The following is a 25,445-nucleotide window of genomic DNA, read 5'->3' as shown; positions in this document are numbered from 1 at the left end:
TCGTTGTGTGCTCTTGGGCTCTATATAGTCGACTCCCCACCCAGGAGTACGACGGGAATGCTGGGCAAGCTGACAAAAATTCTGATGGCGGAGGGGGTATGCAATAAGGTATCGTCCCATACAAAAAGGGCAGTACTACTCGTAGTCCCTTGATGATAAAGATAATGTTCAGAGTTCCTCCTCTGATCCTAAAACAGACTCTGACCACGAGTCGTATTTATTTACGTTATCGAGCCATAAAAACCGATGGAAACATCAAACAGTCACATCAGGAGATAGTCTGAAATGTCAGCCGTCCTCTCGTCCCAACCCCCCCCCCCAACGGAGGGGGGTTGGGACGAGAGGACGGCTGACATTTCAGACTAATCAGGAGAGGGAGTTAGTAACAGGACATTTGATACAACTTCCGATTGACAAATACTGAATTTTATTGTTTTACAATGACGCCATTTGACCATAAAAGGCCCACAGAAAAACATGAAATAAGAGACCGTATTTCAATGTCGTATTCCCGTTTGACCGGTTTAGAACAGAGCGAGTACCAGTTGACATGTGCGCGAGAGACGAGAGTTACACTGGACAATGAAGAATGATCGAAATTTAGAAAAAAAGACACAATGACCTAAATTACAATGAAAATAATGCAGTCGAAAAATAAATCACTTATTCGATGGTTTGACGCGGCCATTTAACTCGTTGCCCTATTTACCACGCATAGTAAAATGTCCGAACGCATAATCTGTCAAACCATCGAATGAGACGATTGGGTATGATAAATAACTATAATACATCGCGCATTTCTGCGCTGCGTAAGATCTGCCGTCCTCATTTTTATTCCGATTTAGTCCTGCCGCTTTAGTTCTTGCATCTTTCCCAACAACCTTTGCTTCCGCTGAAAATCCCACAAGCCCTTGTGTCTTTAACTGCAGGCTTCCCAGAAGCATTACATCTTTTCTTTTTTCCATATTTCCAAAGGAGTACATCATGTTGTCCCGTAATTACTGAATGCTCGTGTGTTTCCATCAGATTCCGTTGACGACATTTTCTTTGGGTTTCGCTGTTGGATCTAAGCCGTGAAGCTTCATCCGTGCAGCAATGTCGCACAAGTAATCCAAACACTCGCACCTGAAAACAACAAGGATTTAGGCTTGAAATTGTAGCTTTGAAATTTTTTTAGGCTAAAAAGCAATTGCTTAAATTGCTTACACACTGCGAGGATCATATCATTCATTTCATCATTTATTCGCCGTTTACACATGTCTTTCACATATTCACTTTGTCAAGGAATAACTGTTTTAATTTGCAATGTGATGAACATGTAATGTATTCTTATATAGCCAAACAATGTTTAGCAAGCAGATGATGAAAATAAAGAAACTTATCGACTAGGACACATTGTTATAATAGCATCACACAGCTTTTTTGTCTCTGTGAATCATCACACTCTAAGGGAAAACTAAGCACATTGACCTGGCCAAAACATTTTTCTAAATTACCACAGAATTAGTTGGTTCAATTGCTCCGCCCACCTTCTTTGAGGAGGGAGGGTGGCTTACCCTGGGTGCCAGAGGGTTCTATTTTTTGTTAACGAGGAACGGTGAGCCTTTGAAAACATAACATGAACGGATATGATCACCACAATCACCACGTGCGTGGCTTGGTCACACACATCACAAAATAGAAAACCCCCTCTGAAACCAATAGTAAGGGTTGCTGTACACAAATTGCTGAATAGCTCGTCGTAAAACACTCCCCTCCACAAGTGGGAGAAGGGTTGCATAATGACCCAAATAAATGGCTGCCAAGTCTTGTATTGGTTTTTATGGACAGAATAACGAGTTATGTTTATACTGTACTCACATGGCTTTAGCTTTCTGCCATGTTTCTCCCCAGACGTACACACCATGCCGGCGAACAAGGACTGCGCAGGAGTCTGGGTACTGTTCCATGGCTTCAACCATGCTTTCCTTGATAGGAAAAAATTGCAAACTAATATAAGGTTTTGGTCACATTTTGAATGATTTACAAAATTAAGCACGTTATTAATGGTTTCCACATGTTTACTTTAGTTTCACAAGAGAACGTGTTGTACACGTGGCCGTTTACTGATTTGACGCGTTGTACACGTGACCAGTTACTGATTTGACGTGATGTACACGTGACCAGTTACTGATTTGATGTGTTGTACACGTGGCCAGTTACTGATTTGACAGGTTGTACACGTGCTCTTTTTTTACCGGCCCTAACCCCCACCAGGGGGTAAGGAACTAAGAAGATCATGTTCCCTTTAACCAATTTGAGCCGTGCTTCTGAGTCAAGCAACTAAGGCAACATCTCCAACCAATCAGAGATGACCAAAACTAATCCCAGAAGCTCCAGTAAAGAAACTAGAGATTTGGGCAAAAACGACTCAGCTTTATTGACAGCTGTCATACAAATCATCCCCAGGGCCTCTGCTGATATTGTTACAAAATCGCTATCAACACTGCCAATCATGGCAGTATGCAGAATGTGTCACATATGAACCAAGTAAATGGCCTTGCTCACCACGACTTCTCATAGCTCAGTGGATAGAGCACCCGCCCGGTGTTTTAGAGGTCATGGGTTCAATTCCTGTTGGGTACTCGGATTTTTTCTTTGTCCCACGCTCGTAACATGCTAAACATTTCATCTTTCACAAAATATTTCTCTTAAGTAATTTTTATTGCACCTTTAAGTCCCGTTTTTCTGGCACGTTATCAATTATGGGAATGACAAGCTCTTTATTTTTTATTTTTTTATTTTTGCCACACAAACAAAAAAAAGAATTATGAAAAAAAAATACAAATTAATACACAAAATAATAATGAATATACAAAACTACAATACTAGTTGTACCTATCGGTAAGTGCCAACGAGCGAAATACTCATGTTTGTTCATAAGAACAGATATTGAATGGTTTTTGATAGAACTGTATTTGAAATGACCAAAATATGGTAAATTGTATTTTAGGTACCTAATATGCGAAAAAAGTGCTACTTCTCTGGTGTTCATAAATGACACAGGCTTGATAGCCTACGTAGCAGGCGCCGTAGTTTCCAGCGCGCGTATTCTCGCGATCGCGCACTCTTTTAAACACACTAAAAAACGTACACAGATGTCTGCTACGCAGGCTACGGGTTAACCTGCGATCAGGCGTTTTTTTCCCTTGCAAAAATTTTAAGTAGGGAGGGAGGGCATGATCTCAGGTTATTAGCTACGGGTTTGACAGATTGATAACTCTTGACAAATCTTTAAATTCTTTTCAACGTTAAAATGTCGCAAAATGTAGGCAATAAATGAGGTTTAATCACTGTTTTTTAAATACAACACGTGATGGTTAAAATGTTTCCGTCCACAAAAGGGATAGTTGCATTTCAAGAACTTCTTATAAATCAAATCCCAAAATCAAAACTGCTAAGATGCTTTTTTAAAAATCATTTTCAGTAATCAGACAGTAATGCACGGGTCAGATTCAGTCTCGCATGCGAAGTGTCATGTTCAGTTACGCAAAACTTGTAAAATTTGAACAGAAAACAAAACTTGAACGGTCAAGGATTATTTGGAGGGCTAAACTTCAGAATACCCGGCCACTTATTTACATGTCATTGAATAAGAATAGAATCTATTGTGTTATGCCTCGTTCTACAAAAGGTCCCGACACATATACATGAAGTGGCCGGGTATTCTGAAGTTTGTATGACATGCAGTAATTTTAGTGAGCGTCGCTTTGTATTCATGTTATTTCTACGCGGAGCGAGAATGCGTGCCAAATAAAATATAAACGGTATTTTATTTGGAATAAATCATCGGTCAAACAACACAATCAAAGGGAAAAATTTACCCGACTTCAGCATTCTCATAAGTCAAGAAAACTCTATTTGAAGTCAACAGTCCGCTTTTGATTTTCATGTCTCTCTTCGATCGTAAATCAAAGGACTCCAAAGTCGAAAGATTATTTCATCGCTTTGAAGACCTTGATGTTCATTTTTTCGGCGGGCGAATATTCTGTAGGGTATTCTCTTTCGATTTATAATTCCCTAAAGGTGTATTTATCGGTAAAGGGATGAATGACCACATTGAAAATTTTAACAGCGAGCCGCGTGGACGCCATTTTGGTCATTTGCTCTCTAGCAAGGAGTGAGAGACTGGGAACCAGTTGGGAAGAACAATACAACCCAAATATGGGGTTTACTTACACCCAAATATGGTCAAAAAAAAGTCCCTTACGCAGAACTTAAGATTTTCTCTGCCTATACACTCATACGCACACGGCTCTATGATTCTGCCGCCTCGACAGCCTCGCCTCTTGGCTCGGCTGTCTCGTTGGCAATAATATAAGATTATTAAAGATAGAAAACAAAATGGCGAAGGAACCTAATAGGGGCTTGTAAGCTTAGGTTCCCTCACAAGAAAAAAAACAGAAAAAACTCTTCATCATATTTATGAAAAAACAAAGTCATTATTACATCTATGTAATTTTTAGTGCACCTTTAAGTCCCGTTCTTCTGGGGTGTTTTCAATTATGGGGATCACAAGCTCTTCATCATATCTGGTAGGAAAACAAAATGATTATTAATCTTGGCTTATGTTACTCAAACTTAATATTCTAACAAAAAAACATGGTTCAATGGAAATATTTATTCATGGTTAAATAACTAAGGGCCTCTTTACATGGGAGTTTTCGTCCCAGGATGACTTTCGTCCCGGGATGAATTCATCTCTATGTCCGGTCATTTTCTTGTTGCTGTCTACATGATTTCATCCCAGGATGAACTCATCTCGGGACTATTTCATCCCTGTCCTAAGCACCGGGATGAAACGTGGCGAAAAACCCCATGTAAACAGTCTTCCGGGATGAAATGTTATGCAATGAAAAGGGGCGAGATGAGTTCAACTCAGGCGGGAGGACTTACGTCCCAGCATCCCGATATGAACATGCTCATATAAAATAAATTTTTTTTCATTCTGGGACGAAATTAATCTCGGGACAAAACTCATCCCAGCTCTGCACTTTGCCGAAAACCATCCCATCCCCCTAGGGAGACTTACTCTCACCACCCACCTGTAATTGACACCTGTTGTACCTTTCTTCATCCCCTTGATCATCTCTTGGTGCGTGATGCGGAATTCCTTCCCAGGGTACAACAGGGTGGCCATGACGCAGTGCTTAGAGTGCGTGTGAATCACAGCTCCGGCTCCTGAAACAAAATGTTTGTCAGGTTTAACAACAAATCCAAACAAGTTTGGTAGGAACTAGGAAGTGTGAGCAGGTGCTAATGGGATGGAGGAAAATGTAATTTAAATGATTGCCCGATCCATTGCCCGATCTTCACACATGCTAATGGTGACAGCAATTTAATTGGCAGCTTAGGCGCCATTCTTTGCTTCACACATGGCTCTAATCAGGTTTTAACATTTTTGTAATATGTTTCTTTTTCCAAGAGCGGGTTATCAGCCAGACCCCCAGACCTGGAGGGCCAGGGGTTGTTCTTCCTCTGGCCTACCTTTCGACCAATCTTTGCTTAACACATGGCTCTAACCAGGTGTTACCGTTTTTGTAATATGTTTCCTTTTTCCAAAAGGGGGGTTATCAGCCTTCCGCCCAACTTCGAGGGCCAGGGGCTGTTCTTCGTCTGGCCTCTACCCTTCAACCAATCCGGCACGTTTGGACCTGCAAGGGACCAAAGTCCCCGCCGACACAGCCTCCTGGGTCACACGCTTCACCACCACGGCAAGTTGAAGAACCGCTTTCTACCCCCAGGGGGGTACTCCGGCTTGTAAATGATGGGGATGATCGAAGGATTTTTTTGGGTTTGAAATTTTCGATTCCGGGATTTTTTTGGGTTGGAAAATTTGGCAAGTATTTTTTTGGGTATCTTAATTTAGATAGGGGATTTTTTGGGTATTAAAAACGAACTAATGTGCCTTGGCGTATTTATGGTATGATGAATAAACAAAACAAGTGTTCTTTGTGTTATTTTATTGCACCTCCTGGCAATTTAGGGGTAATTTGACAAGGGATTTTTTTGGGGGTTATTTTTGGTTCAGGGATTTTTTTGGGTAATGTCGGAAGATTTAGGGATTTTTTTGGGTCCTGAATTTTGCCTCCATTCGATCATCCCCGTCATTTACAAGCCAGAGTACCCCCCTGGGTTTCTACCATAACAAAAACATACATGTAGAGGTTTCATTATGTTTATATTTACCTCTCAAAGTGTAAGCATTCATAAACAATGGAGTACACTGGCTTTTCTTGAGCTTCTTCCTGTTACAGAATAAAATGAGATTATATGTTATATAAATACGTGACTGATTTCACAAGAAGTCTGTACAGAGCAAAGATGGCAAAGTAAACAGACTGTCTGCCTGAGGGACGGATGATATAATTGACTGATTGACTGAGCAGTATCTTTATTCACTCATTTGATAATGTACCCTACTTCCAGCAGTTTTCTCTTTTCTATTTTGCAATCAAATGTACTAAGGCCACAAAGCAGCAACAATAAGCTGGAGAGTGTGAGAACAGAGAAAACCTTTCAGACCAGGAAATGATGTCCATCACTTCATTAATAAATAATCTAATAAATTCATTCATCTATTAATATATTGGCACATGTAAGTCTCTAAGAAGCAAGATTCGAATGTTTATTAAAATTGAATACCAGTTTTCCTCCCTCTATAAAGACCAACACTTCTAAATTCCAATTTGATCAGGAATTCAAGGGCCAAAGGTTTGTTAGTCGCAGGACTATTAAGTGCTAACTTCGTAAAATAAAGGCGATTTATTTATCTATTTTAATACTTACGCTGGAGGAGGAGAAAAGAGATCATTTTCTTCTATGTCACACACAAACAAGTCTTCAGGCTGTACATGCGCAAACAGAAAATTACAGATGTATGTGACATTGTTGCTATCCGGGAGTGAGGTAGGGGGAAGCCTAGAGCCAAGTGGCCCATACTTGCTGGAGCTTCTCCCCCCTGAATGGGATGCTAGGTCGTCGCAGGGTACCCCCCCAGCATTATGTCCCCGGTACCCATTTATACGTGCCTGGGTGGAGAGAGGCACTATGAGAGTAAAGTGTCTTGCCCAAGAACACAACACAATGACCCAGGCCAGGCCTCGAGCCTGGACCTCTCAATCCGGAGTCTGGTGCACTAACCATTAGGCCATGGCGCCGCCCACATCCCAGAGGGGGGTACGGGTACAGAAAGTACTTGGAGGAGTATGAAGGATTCTTTTCTAGACTATTATTGTTTGTCAAAATGGGATTTTCTCATTTTCGTTACCTTTTTTTATTTTTGGGGTAGTGGGCTTCTGGCACATACTTTTTGGGGTTTTAAGACTCTGGAATGGCATGGTTTGCTTTAAAATGGAGGTTTTCATATCATTTGAAATTCGAGTCGAAGAGCGCAATTCATAGGGGTTGACAGAGCGAGAGTCTTGAAGTAACAACATAGCTGTTTATGATTTTAAGTAGAACAATAATTATACATAAACAAACACAGACAGACATTATACAGGATTTTTGGCAAACTTTTAAGGCATGGACTTTTAAAATTTAAAGTATTAAAAAAATCGTGGCTTCTTTTGCACCTCTCAGTCACTTTTAAACCTGGCATTGTACCATGTAAATGACTGTTAGTCTTAATGATAAGTCTCGATAATGTGCCACCAACTTCTCACACCTATCATCAAAAGGAATTTAATTTGGTAAAAGGAATTGCTATTGCAACTTGGGATTTAAAGGGCTAATCTTTTCATGCACACAACTGTGATACTAGAAATTATGGCTTCTTTTGACTGGAAGTTAGAACTGACCTTCACTCTTTCCTTTTGAACTCCTGAGGGTGCAATAAAGATCTCATTTCTACAGTGATAAGAAAAAGACAAAGAATTTATCAACAATTCTTTACCAACTATGTTCAGAAAGTGTTTGATTTATCAGTTTTTGGCAAATGTAAGATTAAATTCACAGATTTATTACACAAATCAGTGTTCTTTTAAAGATTTTTCAGCCAAAGGCTTTTTCCACCTCCCTTCCTCTCCCAGGCAGCTCTGGGATGAGAATGGAGTTACGGCAAAATGTTTATGATGCTGCTCTAAACCCAGGGGGGCAACTCCGGCTTGTAAATGACAGGGATGATCGAAGGATTTGTTTGGGTTTGAAATTTTCGATTCCGGGATTTTTTTGGGTTGGAAGATTTGGCAAGTATTTTTTTGGGTGACTTGATTCAAATAGGGGATTTTTTTGGGTATTAAAAACAAAATTAAGTGCCTTGGCGCGGCCTTGGTGTATTTATGGTATGATAAATAATCAAACTTGAGCATTATTGCCCCTCCTGGCAATTTAGGGGTAATTAGACAAGGCATTTTTGGGGGGGTTTTTTTTGGCCAGAGATTTTTTTGGGTAATGTCGTAGGACTTGGGGATTTTTTTGGGTCCTGAGTTTTGCCTTCATTCGATCATCCCCATCATTTACAAGTCGGAGTACCCCCTGCAGCAGCAGGATACTCAAAGAAATTATAAACTAAAATATACTGTATGTTAGAAAGTAGAGGGGGGCATTGGGGTTTGCGATATTGGCCAATTTTTCATGTGGTATTTCGGTAGTTTTAATCTTGAATTGTGGCATTGTGGTATTCTCCAAACCTGTGGGATGCGTTTTCTTAGTGTTTTGGTTGACCATAGTCGGTAAAAAACATATCCTTCTTCAGACGGAACCTGAGACAGCCTTATTTTTACACACATATTAATCTACAAGTTGACTGTTTTAAAAAACCAGTTGTTTCCACAGTCTTATCACTCGTTTTTGCCTCTTTCATTGCCCTTGCCTCAAAGAATCCACCTACATGTACTATGAAATTACAAAAATTTTTCTGAAATTTTTTAGCGGTATTGTGATATTTGCCAATGTTTTTTGTTTTAATGCAGTCTTCAGCAACCCCCCCGGGGGGGGGGGGGTACTCCCATATGTGGCCTATATAGGTATGTGCCGCCCGATAGGGTATGGTTTTTGAGGTTCTCGGTCCTTAAATAGGGTATCATTTTTGCTCCTTTGGCAATGTATTCCCGGTGTGATCCTTAGATAGGGTACCTAAATTCTATTAGCTAAAATAAACACCCAGCTAAACGAAAAAAAGATACCTTAAAACTGAATTTTCTGTTCAGGTATTACTAAAGCGATTTTATAAAGATTTGTGTCTTGCCTTGCGCGGTTAGCCGTTGTTTGGGTCGTAACGGAACGCTTCTCTTCCCCTTAAATAGGGTGTCATTTTTCGATTTTGGGCCTTAAAAAGGGTATCAATTTTCGCTTTCTTTATCCTTAAATAGGGTCAGGGTTTAAGAACCTTGGCGGCACACCCCTATCCGAAATTTATGGGAGTACCCCCCCCCCCCCCGGGAGCAACCCTCAGTGAATAGTAGTGAGCAGCATAGTGTTTGAACATGATACTGACCCACATTTGATACTGATTCCTCCACCAGTGCCTGTGACCCAATCCAGGTGATAAAACTGTTGCAACAGCTCAGGAATCAGATTTCTAGGATGCTCCAAGTCCTGAAATAAGTGCATTAAGTTTACATATGAACAGCCATGTTTAAGGGACATGTAGTCAGGACAAAAGCATGTGTTGCTGCAACATGTGCCTACTACATTTTCTTGTATATGTTCTGTTGCAATTTCCCTGTGGCATGTCCCTGCAAAGCTGGGCACCAAATGATGATTTCTATTTCCATTTATGCAAGGTTCTTTCGATTCCAAACGTCAATTTGTACTCTAGACTAAATGCTTCAAACCAGCGATGACTTTCCCTATCCCAAACTCTTTTAGGAAGGGGGGGGGGGGGGATGGGGGGGGGGGGATCAGGCTGTAACTTAGCAAAGTTTCATGGATTTTGCCCTCCTAGTCACGCCTAAAGAAAAAATCTCACTACGATCACTGTGAGTTTATATAGTTGGAGTATGTCTGGTCAAATTTATTCTCGATTTTTTACATTTTTGCCATTTTATAGTGATAAGATTTAAGCTTAAGCTTATCACTGCATGAGTCTTAAATCTGCACAAATCGATCGCGATGATCACTCCACACGCAGTTCGTAACGACACATGGCATGAAATACATGCCGAAAGCATGATCAAAATTACAAGAATATATCCCCACCTGCGAAAAATTCGACTTTGAAGCAGTCATAAATGGTTTCTTACCTTAGAAAACTCAGAACATTCAACTGGAGCTGATCTTTTCGCCATCGCAACAGTTTCAGCTCGCCCCAGGGCCTGACTCGTCCCGTCGCGTCTGTGCCGTTGTGGTTCTGTCCTATCTGGCGAACCAGTCCTATGACGTAATGTGATATCATGAGCCAATCATATCACGCGTTCTATCTAGTAACACGCAGCATAAGACTGGTAACTAAACTCTGTTGCAGTTCGGTCTTTGAGCGAAGTTGTTTTTTCGACGGGTAGGGGCAGGGAAGCAATATTTGACTTTGTTTTGACTCTGTACGAAAATATGCAGCGGCCATTTGCAATAATTGCGTTTACCTCACAAGATTTCTATCACAAATCGACAGCTTACTGTACTTTCTGTTTTTCAAATTCAACAAAAATGTTCGAGTGGATCGAAGATTTATATGGTTGCTTCGCGAACTGCGTGTTTCCGTCCAGCCAATACTCCGCACTTTGATTAATCCTCAAATCAAGATCATTCAATAGTCCTGAAACGTAGAGGCAAATAAGATCCCCGAGAAGCAGTGCAACCAATTTTAATTTCGGTGCTGTAAATAACTACCACTCAATCTACGCAATTTATTTTTATTTTTAAGATTGGGAACAAAGTTAACTTTGTTCCCAATCTTGTAACTAGCACGATCGAAAGCTGGTTCGCGACGTTGACTAGTGCTTTTGGATAAGGCTTCTCCCGTGTAGTTATTATTTATTTCAGAAATGTTCTTGCCGAGTATATTGTATGGCTGCTTTTCTAACTGTTCCTGGTTCGTTTTGATTTAAAAATCGATTGAAAAAGCAGTACTGGCATGAGCGAAACACCACTAAAAGCGCTTTGTGGCCTAATTAGACTCTAATTAAAACACCACAGAGCGCTTTGTGGCCTAATCAAAACACCACAGAGCGCTTTGTGGCCTATTCGAAACACCACAGAGCGCTTTGTGGTGTTTTTTTTTTTTAAAGCTAACATTAAAATCTCGATGTCTCGTTGAATCGCAGATATCTCACGGCTATTTTTTGAAAAAAAAATTTTTTTTCGATTTTTTACCCCACAAAGCGCTTTGTGGCCTATTCAAAACACCACAAAGCGCTTTGTGGCCTATTCAAAACACCGCAAAGCGCTTTGTGGCCTAGTCGAAACACTACAAAGCGCTTTGTGGCCTATATTCGAAACACCACAAAGCGCTTTGTGGCCTATTTTCGTTGTCATTATTGTAGCGATTCCGGTATGGTTCGCTGTCGTTCAGTGGTCAGTTAAGTTATTAAGCAATTTTTGACCGGCTCGTTCTTTCACGATTACTGTTTGAGTAGTGTGAAAGTTTGAAATAGTTGGAGATAATTTTAATAATGTACATATGGGGCTCTGCGGAAATATTACCAGGTGGTTAATTAGGCGGTTACTCAGTAAAGAAATCTCTGAAATGAACCAATCGGAAAGCTTAAGTTTAACATTATTTGATTTTTTTTTTTGCTATGGAGTGTTCATTATTTTCTTTTTTTCGGGGGGGGGGGGGGGGGTTGGGCTGGCTGTATCTTCAACAACAGAAAAACTTAAATGACCCCCCTCCCTCCCAAGCAGAAACTTCAAAACTTTTATGACCCCCCAATCCTTTATTATATAAAAAAAAAAAAAAAAGGGGGAAAAAAAAAAAAAAAAAAAAAAAAGAAAACCCGCCCCAATGGGGGGGGAGAGCTCTCACCACCGCCATCCCTCCCCCCTAAATTATATCAAACAATAATTATATGCAAACAATTTACTATAAACAATTCATTATAAATGGCAGTATTAGCATTTAGAGAGAAAAAATTGCTTAATTTTACATGGCTAAAGCTTGCTTGAACCACCAAGGAAAAACAAAATCTATAAATTACAAATAAAACATTTGAGTTAAAAATCTAGGATTCGACCCATGGTCATGCATTATGCTGGATACATCCTCGTACCCAGGGTCTTCGTTCCCTTTGACCAGACTCAAGGTATGAAAATGTGCTGGATATAAAAAGGCTCAGATGGTTATTCAATAAAGTGTAAATAAATAGCCTTCGTAATATTTTGGGTCCATGAAAATAAGAAAACTTTCATGACCCCCTACTAACTATCTTGAAACTCTAATAACCCCCCCCCCTTAAAAAACACGCCTTAGGCTTTTCTGCTCCCCCTCCCCTAATAATTTAGCTATCCCCCCACCCCCCAAAAATAATTAATTAATTAATAATGAACAATCCGTTAGAAGCTAGGAATGTCACTGAATCTCCAATAGATTAAAAAATGACAACTAATACAATTGGCGTTCCCAGGATCAGCTGGAACTATTTAAAACTGTTTTAACCGAAATACCTATAAAGTAAAAGCAGAAGTAAGTATGTAGTATCAACTACATATCGCATGTTTTGGTTGGGGAATTTTTGAGGGAGTTATAATGTTCAATGATTTAAAGCTCTATTGTTAGTCCTTGTTTGTAGACACACCCCTCAGGAATCATTGAACATGAAATGATGAAATGAAACTCATGTTGGATACTGATATCCCCAGACTGATATAGACATTTCTTTACACAAGTCTATAGACCACGCCCTAACATTGCAAAGTGACGAACTCGACCAATATTTATAAACATGGACCTCGTACTAGCTCAATAAAATACATGTAATTCAGTTACAACAAATAAGAATACAAATCTATTTTATTTATTGCTAGACTAGAATTTATACAACTAGTGTTTTCATTTCAGGTTTATTACCAGTAGCACTATCAACTATAATCCCATAGATATTTCTACACAATAAAAGACAAAGTTTTCTTTGTTTTGAAAAGAAAAAAGAATTGGCTTCAATAATTTGCAATGCTAACCTGAATTTCTAAAAAAAAAACTGGTATGGGCACATAAGTTCACGCCCCCACCCCTGGAAACTTACTTATGAAAGGTATGATCAGGATGCTTGTTGTGCGCAATTTTTGAAAAGAACCCCAAATGAGACCAATGTATTTGTGGCTTGAGAAAAAAATCTAGATAATATTTGTCTAAGTGAGACAATAAGCATTCCTGCTCCTTTCACATGGGATTCTCCCCCTGCCCCCAGGCTCATGGATGATACCAACTGTTGCTTGTCCCAAACAATTTTGAAAGTTAATTTTAGGGCCTGTTTTTTAGTGTGTGTTGCAAAACCACTATAACCTTGAGATTTGTATTGTTGTATTTAAAGTTAGGATAAGTTTTGGAAATTCTCTTCTATTTATTTTACACTGGGCCCCTGTTGATACCAGTTCTGCAACTGAAGGGGTCACCCTGTTTAAATATCAATTATTATTATTATTATTATTACAGGTAAATTCCTCACTGCATTTACAGTGGTGCTCTACTAACACAGGCCACCAAACCATTTTTTTTATCATTTTGACATCTTTTCATTAACTTTCTTATGGCTTCCATTCACATCTAGCCTGCAAATGCAGACGTATTTCCAGAATCGGCCAAAATGCATCTGCATTCGCAGGGTAATTCACATCCGGCAAATCCAAAATAAACAGAAAAGAAAATAATGTCAGAGGCCAAGTTGTTAGCTGCCTCCTCTACAAATGAAAGGCGGCTGTATTCGCAGGCTACCGAGTTGTTGGTTGACCAACAGGTGACACTGTGCTCAATTTTTTTCACCAAACCTAACTCATGCATTTCTATTAGCTTATTTATCCAGAAAACTAACTAAAGGAAGGTGGCCACAGTTAGTCATGCACAAACAAGACTGGGTTCTTAAAATGAAGATAAACATTCTGTCACTCTTAAAATCGAGATCCAACAAAACTATTCACATACAACACAGAACAGTGATTTGTGGTTCATTTAGTTAAAAAATGTTTTAGATTTATTTCAGACTCATTCTCTATTTACTTATTATTAATTATAAATTATAACCGGTAGTGTGTCTATGAAAGAAACAATGATAAATTGTAAAAAGTACATGAAAAATAAGTACTGGTCATTCCTCATCATTCTCACTAAACTTGTCCCCTAAATATTAACTGTTGTAGAGGTCTTCATCATCATTGCCTTGTTCTTCTTGGCCTTCCTCCTGATGTTGTTGATCATTTTGCCCTTCTCTTTCCTCTTTTTCTTTATTATCTTCTTCTACTATAACTCCCCTTCCTCCTCATTGATCATGTCATCTCATGTCTCTTGAAGTACAGGTGTATATGGTTTAGCCAGGCTGTTAAAAGATGGCAAGGAATTTACTTTATTAAAAGACACCAAAACATTGTAGAAAAGCAACAATTTTTGTTAATTAAGGGGACTGTTTTTTGGCTTGTCAAATTACAAGGACCATTATCAGGCTTTTGTTTTCAAGCTTGTTTTAGTTGATTCCATTTCATCATTACTTAAGATGGCTCTACAGACAAGTTATTCTGGGCACCACTCAAAGTTTGCAACAGTCAAGTATTCCCTAGATGCATTTTGCAACTAAATTGTTTTGAAAAGAAAGTTTTGTGTTGTGTATCAAAAAGTTTTGTTTTGTCAGAGTCTTTTCACACAATTTGCACAGTTACTGAGTACTGCAATATTTTGGCAACAATTTTTAGTGTTGTGTCTCGACAAGAAATGGGGGATTTGTAAGCTATACTCCCTGAATGATCTCTGGTGAGACAGAGAAGTAGTTTTCTTTTTCTAAGATTACAAAAAATACAAATGGGCACTACATGTACAGAGCCCCTGATATGGTTAATCAACAAAGGACTGTTGCAAAACCAAAACAAGAAGGTATTAGGTTATACAAATAAAGTTGAGCATTTTTTGCAAGTCAAATGTTTCTTAGAGGTGCTTATGGGCAACAAAAGTCTACTTGGGGCAACCAATAAGACACATGAGCCACACAAAAAAAAAAAACAGAACTGCCCCGTTACCCAAAGGGCAAATTATAATTGACAATAAAGTAAGTGTAGAACTCTACATTAATAGCAGCCAACCTCATTCTTAAAACTTTGTGGCATCCAAAAGTTTTCTGTCCCCTCAACTCCTCAACATGTGAGGCAAGACAACAAGGCAGAAATCCTTATAAACTCCAAATAAAAGGTCTAACCGCAAGCTAACTAAGCTACCTGTAGGCTAACCAGAGTGCTATTTAAGCTAACTGTAATGCTATTTAGGCTATAACCGGAGTGCTACGTAGGCTAACTGGAATGGATCGCATGCCTCGCTGCCTCGCACTTTGTGATGACCCCTCCTCAACCTCTCTTAAAAAGACATATTAAACCCTATAACTCCTGAGAAAGTACTGCCAATACAATAAATGGACTTCACAAAATTTAATTACTTTGGCAAGACACAACTTAAAAAATAGTTATTTATCAACACATGGCAGCTGTACTATATACCTTATTTACTCAAACTAATAAGCGCTGATGGCAATTATTAAGTTTTTCACCCCCTCAAGTGCGATGCTTATTCGAGGGCGGCATTTATATAAAAATCGAATGCCACAAATAATCTAGTTAATCTATACAAAACTTTAACATTTAACTAAAAGGAGGGACTTTTGATTGTCGGTATTCGTCCCTTGCTGAAAAGAGAATTTGCCCTTGCTGTACCAGCAAAGAAGGTAAATCATTATTGAACTGCAAAGCATTGCTTTTGATGAAAAGAAATTTCCAAGGCTGTTTTAGAGTTGCTTTGTAGTGCTGTTTTCAGTCTTATGATATGCCTTGAATAAGCGCCGCATGGGAACTGCGGCACTTATTTGGGGGCGGCGCTTATTAACGTTTTTGTCCCAAATGCGGCACTTTATTTGGGGGTGGCACTTATTCGAGTAAATAAGGTATACTAGCTACTGTAGTAAGGGTCAATGCTCACCATCAAGTCTCTTCTCATCTTCGGTTAGTGATGCTTTTCCTAATCCAATTGCTGATTCTCATCCATTAATGCTAAAACAGAAATTCAAAGCATTATTATTATAAATATAAGAATCACAAAAATGCATTATCACATGTTGAGTTAGACTGATTGTTTTTTTAAAAAAATGCACAGGTAACTTGTAGAAAAAAAGATTTTCCTCAGTAAAGTGAAATTTATATGAGGTTAAATGCAATTTAACCAAGTTAATCAGCAACAAGTGTCTAGTCAGCTGTCTTGGTGGTAAGCGGTTGCTATAGCTAGATCTTGTCAGGCTCAGTACTCTACATTCCTGGACATTATAGCGTGGTGTAAAGCCTTCATGCGGTTCTACGGTTCTTGCATAAATCTTGTATGCTTTAACCAAAAAATATAGCTCGAAATTACAATAAAGTTTCCATTAAATCTTTGTCTTTCTGTCTATTTTAAAGCCCTTCCTCGTCTATTTTTAAGGATGGAGCAAGGTTAAGCAAGCTTGGGAGACAGTATTGACAGTATTTGTCCTATCTTTGGTAAAAAAATGTTTTGTGAAGTTTGTTTTTTATTGCAATGCTGTTCGCTTGAATCCGCCGTCATAAACTGGGGGCGGCGCTTATTAACTACTGTGTCCCAAATGCGGCACTTTTTCGTTTAGTCTGATCATGATTGAAACTACCTCGTGAGGTAGTTTAAATCATGATCAGAATAATCATGTTTCAATCATGATTCGCGCAATGCACTGCCTAATGTGAACACTTAATTTCACAACAAAACATGTAACTTTTATTCGTGATCAGACTAATCATGTTTCACCTAGTGTAAACAAAGCTTTACACACTTTACACACAGAGATAATGGCATAGCCACCTAATGAAGACATGTCAAGGCATTGGTGTGTATTCCTATTTGGTGCAATTTGGACCAGCTACCTGGGGAACAAACCTACTAAAGGGGCAGTGATGCTCGTCCTCTCGCTTAGGAGTGTAAATTTCGGGTTTTTGCTCTCACTTAGGGTGTTTCGGGCAAAACGCTAATTTTCCTAACAAACAGCTTTCGGGATGCCAGGCAAAAACAGTGTTTTGTCTGTGTTGCATAAGAAATCAGCCATTGTCTATGCCTTCTTAAGTTCTGATTTTTTCACAGTTATTTAAAATCCATACACCAATAGGGCCAATATGGGGTTTCATTTACCTGTTTGATTGTTAAAAGTAGTTTATGGTCACATTTGACTAATTATCAGGTGTACATGTATGTTTAGAATTTTTTCAAATGAAATAAGTGAGACAATTCCAGGACTCTGTTAAGTTCATCACTCTCCTTGGTAGTACAAGCAAGTCAAGCTTAACAAAACAATCAAGGACCTTAAAGGTTGAAACATGAGTGAAGCCAAAGGGGTGTCTGGAAAACCCGAATAGCGAATAGCGAATAGTCGCGAATAGCGAATAGTACGAATAGTACAAATAGTCGCGAATAGTCGCGAATAGTGACGAATAGTGACGAATAGTCCTGAATAGTGACGAATAGTCGTCGAATAGTCGCGAATAGTGACGAATTAGAGACGTAGTTCCCCGTACCTCGCAACAACGTGACATTTTCCCGATAAAACGGATGCTTGGTAGGAGAGAAGTTATAAATGATAAACAGAATTTCTTATCTTCTATACCGTTGAAAAAGCGTATTCGTTCGCTTATTATTGTGTTTTTTGTTTTCTTGCCAGTGATCGACAGCCCCAGGCAGAGTCCAGAAAAGAAAAGGGAATAAAGTTAATGCAAGCAAGCGTTGCGTGACAAGTCTAAACAACGGTTGCGAAAGAGACTGGCTTTGGCGTTGTTGTTTTTTTATAACACAATTTCTATTGTCTTTTCACATCGATAAACTAATAATAATTACAGAACACTTTTCTCTCATTTGTATTTTTATTGTTTTGCTGATAGAACGTGCCTTGGATCGCGATTCATGAGAATGAAGTGTGAGTAAATACAGTTTATGGTCGGTCGGTATTGAGATATAGGCTTAATTGATCAATAAAAGTATTCATATAGTTACATCTTGACTTGCACTCTCTGTTAGAGTGAGCGGACAAGCATATGATGTATTATTTGCTTGAACTTCTAGATTGCTCTGTGCATGTGGCGGTAAATTTTGTAGAAACCCTGCAGGCTTATTCACGGCAACTACTTTACGACTATTCGTCACTATTCGCGATAATTCAACGACTATTCGTCACTATTCTGTTTGTAAAACGGACCGTTTGTACACGCCTGTTTGTAAAATGCCTGTTTGTACGCCTGTTTGTAAAACGGACACGCCTGTTTGTAAAACGGACCGTTTTAAAAATTCTTTTATTATAGACAATAGTTTAAATTACATTGTATAGATCGTTTTTAATAGTTTTTAATATATTTTAATGTAAATAGCTTTTAATATTTTTAAAATCTTGTAATATATATAGTTTTTATTCATTTACACGTAATTCAGTCTAAGGACTGCCAAGTGTAAAAGTTTTTTAATAATAAACGATATTTCTTCTTCTATTCGTCACTATTCGCGACTATTCGTCACTATTCGCACTATTCGTACTATTCGCTATTCGCTATTCGGGTTTTCCAGACACCCGAGCCAAAGATATCCACTCATTTGAAATGCTGGTCAAATTTATTCAGCAGTGTATTATGCATGGTTCAATGTGACCTGTTAACAATCTACACCCCCCACCCCCACCCCCCTGGTAATCCCTGGGACAAGTTGGGCCCTTCGGGCCCGGGCATGGGGAATTATTTAAAGCAGTGTTGTCCTGGGCGGGGTGGGACAAATCAAAAAATTAATAACTTCTGGTTGTTCCTTTGATGTACCTAACTTCATGGTTTAGATGCTGGCGGCTGACAAAACGAATGAAGAAGACTGGATATTCGAGGAAAAATCTGTCGTATTTGGGGACCGGTCATTAATTATCAGGGGGGGGGAGGGCCACTAATTCTTCAAAGAAGTCGGTTAAAAAATTGTGACCCTCCCGCAAATTGGAGCCAAAAAATTGGGACCCTCCCCAAATTGGAGTCTAAAAAATTGTGACCCTCCCCTTTGAATGTACACGTACAAAAACAATTTCTTGATGTTGTAAAAATTATTGGTTTGCAGTTCATTTTATTTTTTGGTTGTCTTTTGTTTGTTCTAACTGAAATCAATGTTAAGGGTGAGCTTTGGAATGAGCGTAGTTGTGTGCTCTCTAGGGTGGCCTTGCATTCTCCCCCAAGAAATTTTGTGGAATATTGATTCCTCTCGATCTGTTTTTCGCGTCTCTGAGCAACAATGTAACCCTTCCAGAACGCCAATTAGATTTTTTTTTTTTTTTAACTATAAAAAGAAATTAACGAAATAAATTATGAAACTAAAAAGTAGTGATATATTATGATTTCAGACGATCATTGATAAGGTGTGCTTAAACTTCCTGGCTTCAAAATGAACTATTTAATTAAAAATCATTTCATGCTGGAAATAATTTTTTCAGTGTAGAGTGTATCTGATTACACGAGTCCCAAGCGTGAGGCCCAAGAAGTCATGACACAAGCAAGTGCATGTTGGGGGGTCCGGGGCATCCTCCCCCGGGAAAATTTTTTACTTTACGTCTTCTTAAATCGCAAGAAATTTACTCAAAATTGTCAAAATAAAAAAAGTTAGCAATTTATACCAATGAAAAACACCTGTAAACAAAGGTATAAACTATTAAGCATTCAATACCTATATATTGCGACTTACAAGTTAAATAGGCACTATTGAAAAAAATGTTTGACTGTTCCCAAGGGCAAAAGACAATATGTAGTTAGGGCAAAGAAGTTTAGCAAAGTCTAAATACAGTCTTTGAAAAGATAAAAGCTCATTACTGGCCATACTTGAATATTGACTTGAATGTTTAGTCAACACCATTGTTTTGACATCACGAGAAAGGGCGAACATCAGTTTCAAAATTAGGAACTTGATATAAAAATCATTTGAGACACTTTAAAAAAAGTCATGGCCCTCCCCTAAATACAGTTTGCAAAGTTATGGCCCTCCCCAAACTGGTGCTCAAAAAGTAGTGACCCTCCCCCCAAATATAGTGCCCCCCCCCCCCAATAAATAATGACAGGTCCCTTGTTACAGAATGGTTGGAGAGCAAGAATTTATTAATACTGCTCTTATTATTAAATAGTGTTATAGCACTGCCAGTAATCAAAACAGAACTTAATTACAGATTGATACCTGTACAAGTGTAATATTATGGTCAGTCTTCTGATTGTATAAAATTGGTAGTTGATTTAAACTTATACAAAAAGAGACAGATATTTACTAGAAGCACTAGTTTAAATCATTTAATAGAATTCCGTTTTGCTTTCCTATTTTGACCATAAATGTAGCTAGTATAACTTTCTGTCCTTGAGTTGTAAGCTTCTTTCTTTCGAGGAAGTGTGGGGAATTAAATAGAGTTGTATTTTCATATTTCTTCAAATATAGTAGACAGTTATTATAATTTGTTTACTTTACATCTGTAGTACTGGTATCCTTTGTTAAATTAACTCAAAAAGCGTTCAAGTTCTTGACAAAACGTCTGGCTTTCCTGTTGTATATCACAAAGCGACGTATTTATGGTCGATGGGGAGTCCCACGGAAAGGGAATTGCATCTTTCTGTTGCCTGGGGGTGGGGAATAGACCACCACAAAATAAAAAAGTATGCCTGGGGAGAGGGGGTGGTAACAGGTCAGATTAAACCATCCATTACATCATCCTGGAGGCCAATCATTGTGCAATTTATGTTTTGGTTTCCTCCACCAAATCTACTCATTCTGCAGTGCTGGCGAGGATGTTAAAGTGTAGGCTTGAAAGCCATAAGTATCTGAAAAAAATTCTCCAGAGAAAATTAAATACATTATTTCACAGTAAGAGGTTATAGACTGAGGTGGTTATAGTTTTTGATGCCAGAATAAAATTAAAGGAGAATCACACACTCTTGGGTTACCGTGTGTGACATTTGCAGATTGCAGACTTGCTGACTTTTCACTTTGGTTAGCCTAATACGTCGCACTTCGGTTATCCTACTATTCACTACGGTTAGCCTACAGCTCACTCCGGTTTAAGCTAGCCTGGATAGCATTTCGGTTAGCCTGTTTACGGTTAGCTTTCAATAATAGTCGGTAATGGAAACACAATATATTTTCTTAGTCTGCTTCTGCAGTCTGCTGATATCGATGTCAGATACCGCTAGAATTATCTCTTGGTACATCATGCATATCTCTTTTGTAAGCATGGCAATCCATCAATTTATATTTCAAGAGACTGTGCTTGGTACATGGAAGGAAACATTCAGGGAAATGTACATGTATTGTGATTTCATGATTGTGCCCAGGAGCTTCCTTTTCTTTAAAATAGGTAGCTTTTATCACTGCCAAAAATGATAGATGAAGCAATGAAATATAACTGACAAAATCAGGGCTCAAAAGTTCAAACTCTCACAAGAATGGAAAATGATTGATTTTACTGCTTTTGACTATAAAATTTTTTTCCAACTAAGCTGTAAATTTGGAAGCATTATAATTTTGGCGATACAAGGTGTAAAATAAACTGAGTAAAAATTTGTGCTCAGCTGACTACCCGTGACGAAAACGATTATACGATCTAATACTGCGCAATGAAATAGCACGATAGATCCTAATTGCAAAATGCAAAACACAACAGTGTGGAGAATACAAAATAAAGTGCTTCGCCAGCTTGGTTCGTTCGTGCCGCTTGAGAGCAACACGATCAACAATAAACTAACTATTAAGTTTAACATGGACGCCCCTTGCTTTTAGAAGTAGACATTTTCAATCCATTACTACAAACAGCATTATACAATACATTCACAAAGCTTCTTACCTTCAAATGCAGCTGTAAATGTGTTCGGGAAATGCAGAAAGATCCGGCAAAACGGTTCTCACTGTGAAAATCACAAGATTCGGGCTTTCATGATCAGACTATGATCACTTGGTAAACACCGTCCAGACCGTCCAGTCCCCCCAGTAAAATATTCTGATCGGACACGATCACAACGCATTATCATTGGAAGAAACAACAACACATATGATTGGTCTAAAGGTGTTAGACATGTTCACAATCATGGACCATTCTGCAACGCTGCACGCGTCTCATTCTTCTCGTCCCCATAGCCCTTTCGTTTCTCTTAGCCGGCTGGGCCTTGGGGACACAGGATTTCCAGTCCTAGATTCTAGGACTTCTGGTCTTCATGTATGCAGTCATGACGTTTCAAAAGAATGTATGAGAGAGTCGTTACATTTTCGACTTCCGTTTTGGAATTCTTTGTTCCAAACAGCCAATCAAAAAAAAAAATTCGAATTAATTCAAAAATCCTATGTCCCCAGAGCCCTCGAGCTCCGTTTTCTCGTGCCAAGCCGGCTAAGAGAAACGAAAGAGCTATGGAGACGAGAATGGTCGCGTCTCTTCACAGTGAAGCGGAAGACTGGGGCAGCACCCTCTCCCTCCCATCTAGCCTGCGTGGCAGGCGTAAAAAGGGGAGGGAAAGGGAGAGGGGGAAAGAAGGGGAAGAAGGGAAGACCTTTCTCGCCCCCACTCCCCCTCCGTTTTTTCCCTCTTTCTCTCTCTCTCTTCCCAACTCCCCCTCCCTCCTCTTTCGACGCCTGCTACGCAGGCTACCTCCCATCATACATCCACGACTGTCAACTTTTTCGAGGAAAAAGTCTTTTTTGCTACCCTCCTCCACCCCTCCCCAACCTTTTCTCCTCTGGATCCCAACTCAAGATTTCAATGACCAAATAATCAAGATCAAATGACGGGACTTTTGCCGTTTATATGTATTAAATGTGAACGACATGAAATCAAAAACAGACAAAGTTTCAGATAAAAGTGCTTTATTAATCCAATAAAAATACTTTAAGTTTAATTATAAGTTTTCAATTATATGATTAAATAATTACTAGCAAAAACCCCTCGATCAAGTTCATGTCCAACCGGACTGAAAACTGACAGTGTTCACTATGGCCTTCTTTGTTTAGCTCAACCTCTGCAGAAAATCATTAAATACATACATACATACACCCTTCATTTGATTAGTAGGTTGGATAAAAGGCAGCCAAAGGGCTGATGTGGACCTACTATACTAAAAATTAAGAATTACATTTGTAAAAATTTTACATTTATAAATTTAGAACTAGTATATACAAATAAGTCAGAATTTACTAATACTAACGTGAAAAGAAGAGAAATTTACATACATCATCAAATAATAAATTTAACTTTAAAAATATATAAAATCATCCTTTTTGTTAGCGACTACTGTTGCCCCCTTGTCAAATGAGAAATTGTCTATAATTTTAACATGTTTACGTAAAATTTGTTTAAAAGAATAAGAATTATCTGGTACTTTAACTAATCTATTTACAAAATTCCAGATTACAGGAACTCTGTATACTCTTAATCTGTTACAGCTTTATAAGAATGTTAACCTAACCATTTAAAGAGACTACGTCACGGGGATTTCGCAGATTTCTGTTCTTAATGAAGGTAACCCTGATGTATTTTTATCTTTTTATCTTTGTGCGTTTTTATATATATATATATTTTTTATCACTTGATCCATTGATTTAAACTAATTATACAGTATGGGGTAAGGAGAGGGGGGTGGTATTAGTTTTGTTGTTGTTTTTCATTCTATTTTTAATGGGTGCGATAAATTTTTTATATTTTTAATAGCATATACTTAAGTGTATTTTAATTTTAGTCCTACGTTTTATACATGAGCCTCTGGCTCGGACATTGAGGGATACCTCGTCCCACGTATGGACAATAAAATTGTATTGTATTGTAACCCATGACATATCAAAAGGAAGATATAACCTTAATTTGCGGATAGAAATCAAACTACGGCTATAAATATCGACTTTTTGAAGACACGCGGAAACAACTTGAAAAGTTAAGCCTTAATTTTTAAATTGCAATCCATTTCCATCCGAGCTATCTGCAGCCAAAGACGCTTGTAAACAGTTTCGGGTCCATTATTTTTTGGTTTCTTACGACACAAATGTAAATTTTGCCTGTTAAAAAATCTTGTAAAATCCGTGACAGAGCCCCTTTAAGTAATATAACAAACACGAGAGGCAGTGTTTCATCGGGATATCCAAACACCGAGAAGAGAGTTGAAAATACGACGCGCAGCGGAGTATTTTTGACGAAATTCGAGGTGTTTATCAGCCGATGAAACACTGTCTCGAGTGTTTGATATATCTTCTCAATCGAAACAAAAACTACGGAGTAAACGGAGAAATAAAATCGTAAAAATCTATGCTAATTAAGATCGGGTTTCCAAACCACCGTCACGGTTATAATTTTCTAGCCTGCGTAGCAGGCGTCGAAAGGGGAGGGAGGGGGAGTTGGGAAGAGGGAGAGAAAGAGGGAAAAAACGGAGGAGGAGTCCCTTTCCCTCCCCTTTTTACGCCTGCCACGCAGGCTATGTTTTAACTTGATGAATTATTAATGAGTTTGAGAAGTTGTATTCCTGTTCCTGGTGCATTCAAGGAGCGCATGAGCAGCTTGTTGGGATAAACCCTGCAATCTTTTTGCCCTGTTTAATTGAAAATACCACCCGGTAATTCGACTTCACGCATTTTCTAATGTTGTTGTTGTTTGGGGTTATTGAACTAGAACACGCGGCGAGCATCGCAACTTGCCTAGAAATGGGGTATGAAGTGGTTCCACCATTTGCCAATCTTACCAACCCGATTTTGCCATCAAAAATAGTATTTAACTGAGGTAAATTGACAGTGTTTACTTTCGCATTTCTATCCTCTCTTAAAACAATACCAGATAAGCTTAGCTTCTATTGTTTTCATTTCTTAGTAAAAATCCTTAAATAATCTTAACCTATTACAGTTTTAAATAATGTTTACCTGGTAATATAAATATCCTGTGTTCCTGACGCAGTGATAAGTTTTTCAATCATGAAGCACTTCAAGGCAGCGCGCATGAGCAGCTTGTCGGAATTGCTACAGAAACGTTCCCCTTCTCTTTGACCGTGACAAAATTTGACTCCACGCATTTTCTCATGTTCTTGTTCTTTGGGGTTATCGAACTAGAACACGCTGTTAGGGTCGCAACCTCCCTACAAATGGGGTATGTAGTGATTTCACCATTTTCCAATGTTACCAACCCGAGTTTGTTAGTGCGACATTTAGGCTCGTCGTCAAGTTTTACAGGGGATCTCTTATGTCTCCAAACAGGAGTGGCATTAGCTGCAGATTCACCGCTGACATCATCGCTAAAAGACTGCAGTGCTTCTTGGCTTGGTAAATCTGGTTCTGC

General features: G+C 38.7%; 1 protein-coding gene and 1 long non-coding RNA gene across 2 annotated transcripts; both read right to left on the bottom strand.

Annotated features, from left to right (window-relative positions):
* Positions 1-457: 457 nt before the first annotated feature.
* LOC144631850 (methylthioribulose-1-phosphate dehydratase-like) lies at positions 458-10,285 on the bottom strand. The gene is made up of 9 exons (XM_078490426.1): positions 10,227-10,285; positions 9,479-9,579; positions 7,842-7,890; positions 6,829-6,887; positions 6,229-6,287; positions 5,085-5,220; positions 4,511-4,571; positions 1,861-1,967; positions 458-1,125 (listed from the first exon to the last, which is right to left on the bottom strand). Exons 1-9 carry the CDS (start codon positions 10,269-10,271, stop codon positions 1,023-1,025), a joined length of 720 nt encoding a protein of 239 aa, XP_078346552.1. The 5' UTR covers positions 10,272-10,285; the 3' UTR covers positions 458-1,022.
* Positions 10,286-13,546: 3,261 nt separating this feature from the next.
* Positions 13,547-22,246, bottom strand: LOC144631903 (uncharacterized). The gene is made up of 3 exons (XR_013566812.1): positions 21,990-22,246; positions 16,085-16,155; positions 13,547-14,447 (listed from the first exon to the last, which is right to left on the bottom strand). It is a non-coding gene; the product is annotated as an uncharacterized LOC144631903 (long non-coding RNA).
* Between the last annotated feature and the right edge of the window lie 3,199 nt (positions 22,247-25,445).

Source organism: Oculina patagonica, chromosome 12 (genome assembly GCF_052425735.1).
Source record: "Oculina patagonica isolate OP01 chromosome 12, crgOcupat, whole genome shotgun sequence".
In the NCBI taxonomy this organism is placed as follows: domain Eukaryota; kingdom Metazoa; phylum Cnidaria; class Anthozoa; order Scleractinia; family Oculinidae; genus Oculina; species Oculina patagonica.
This window is presented reverse-complemented; position numbering and strand designations above follow the sequence as displayed.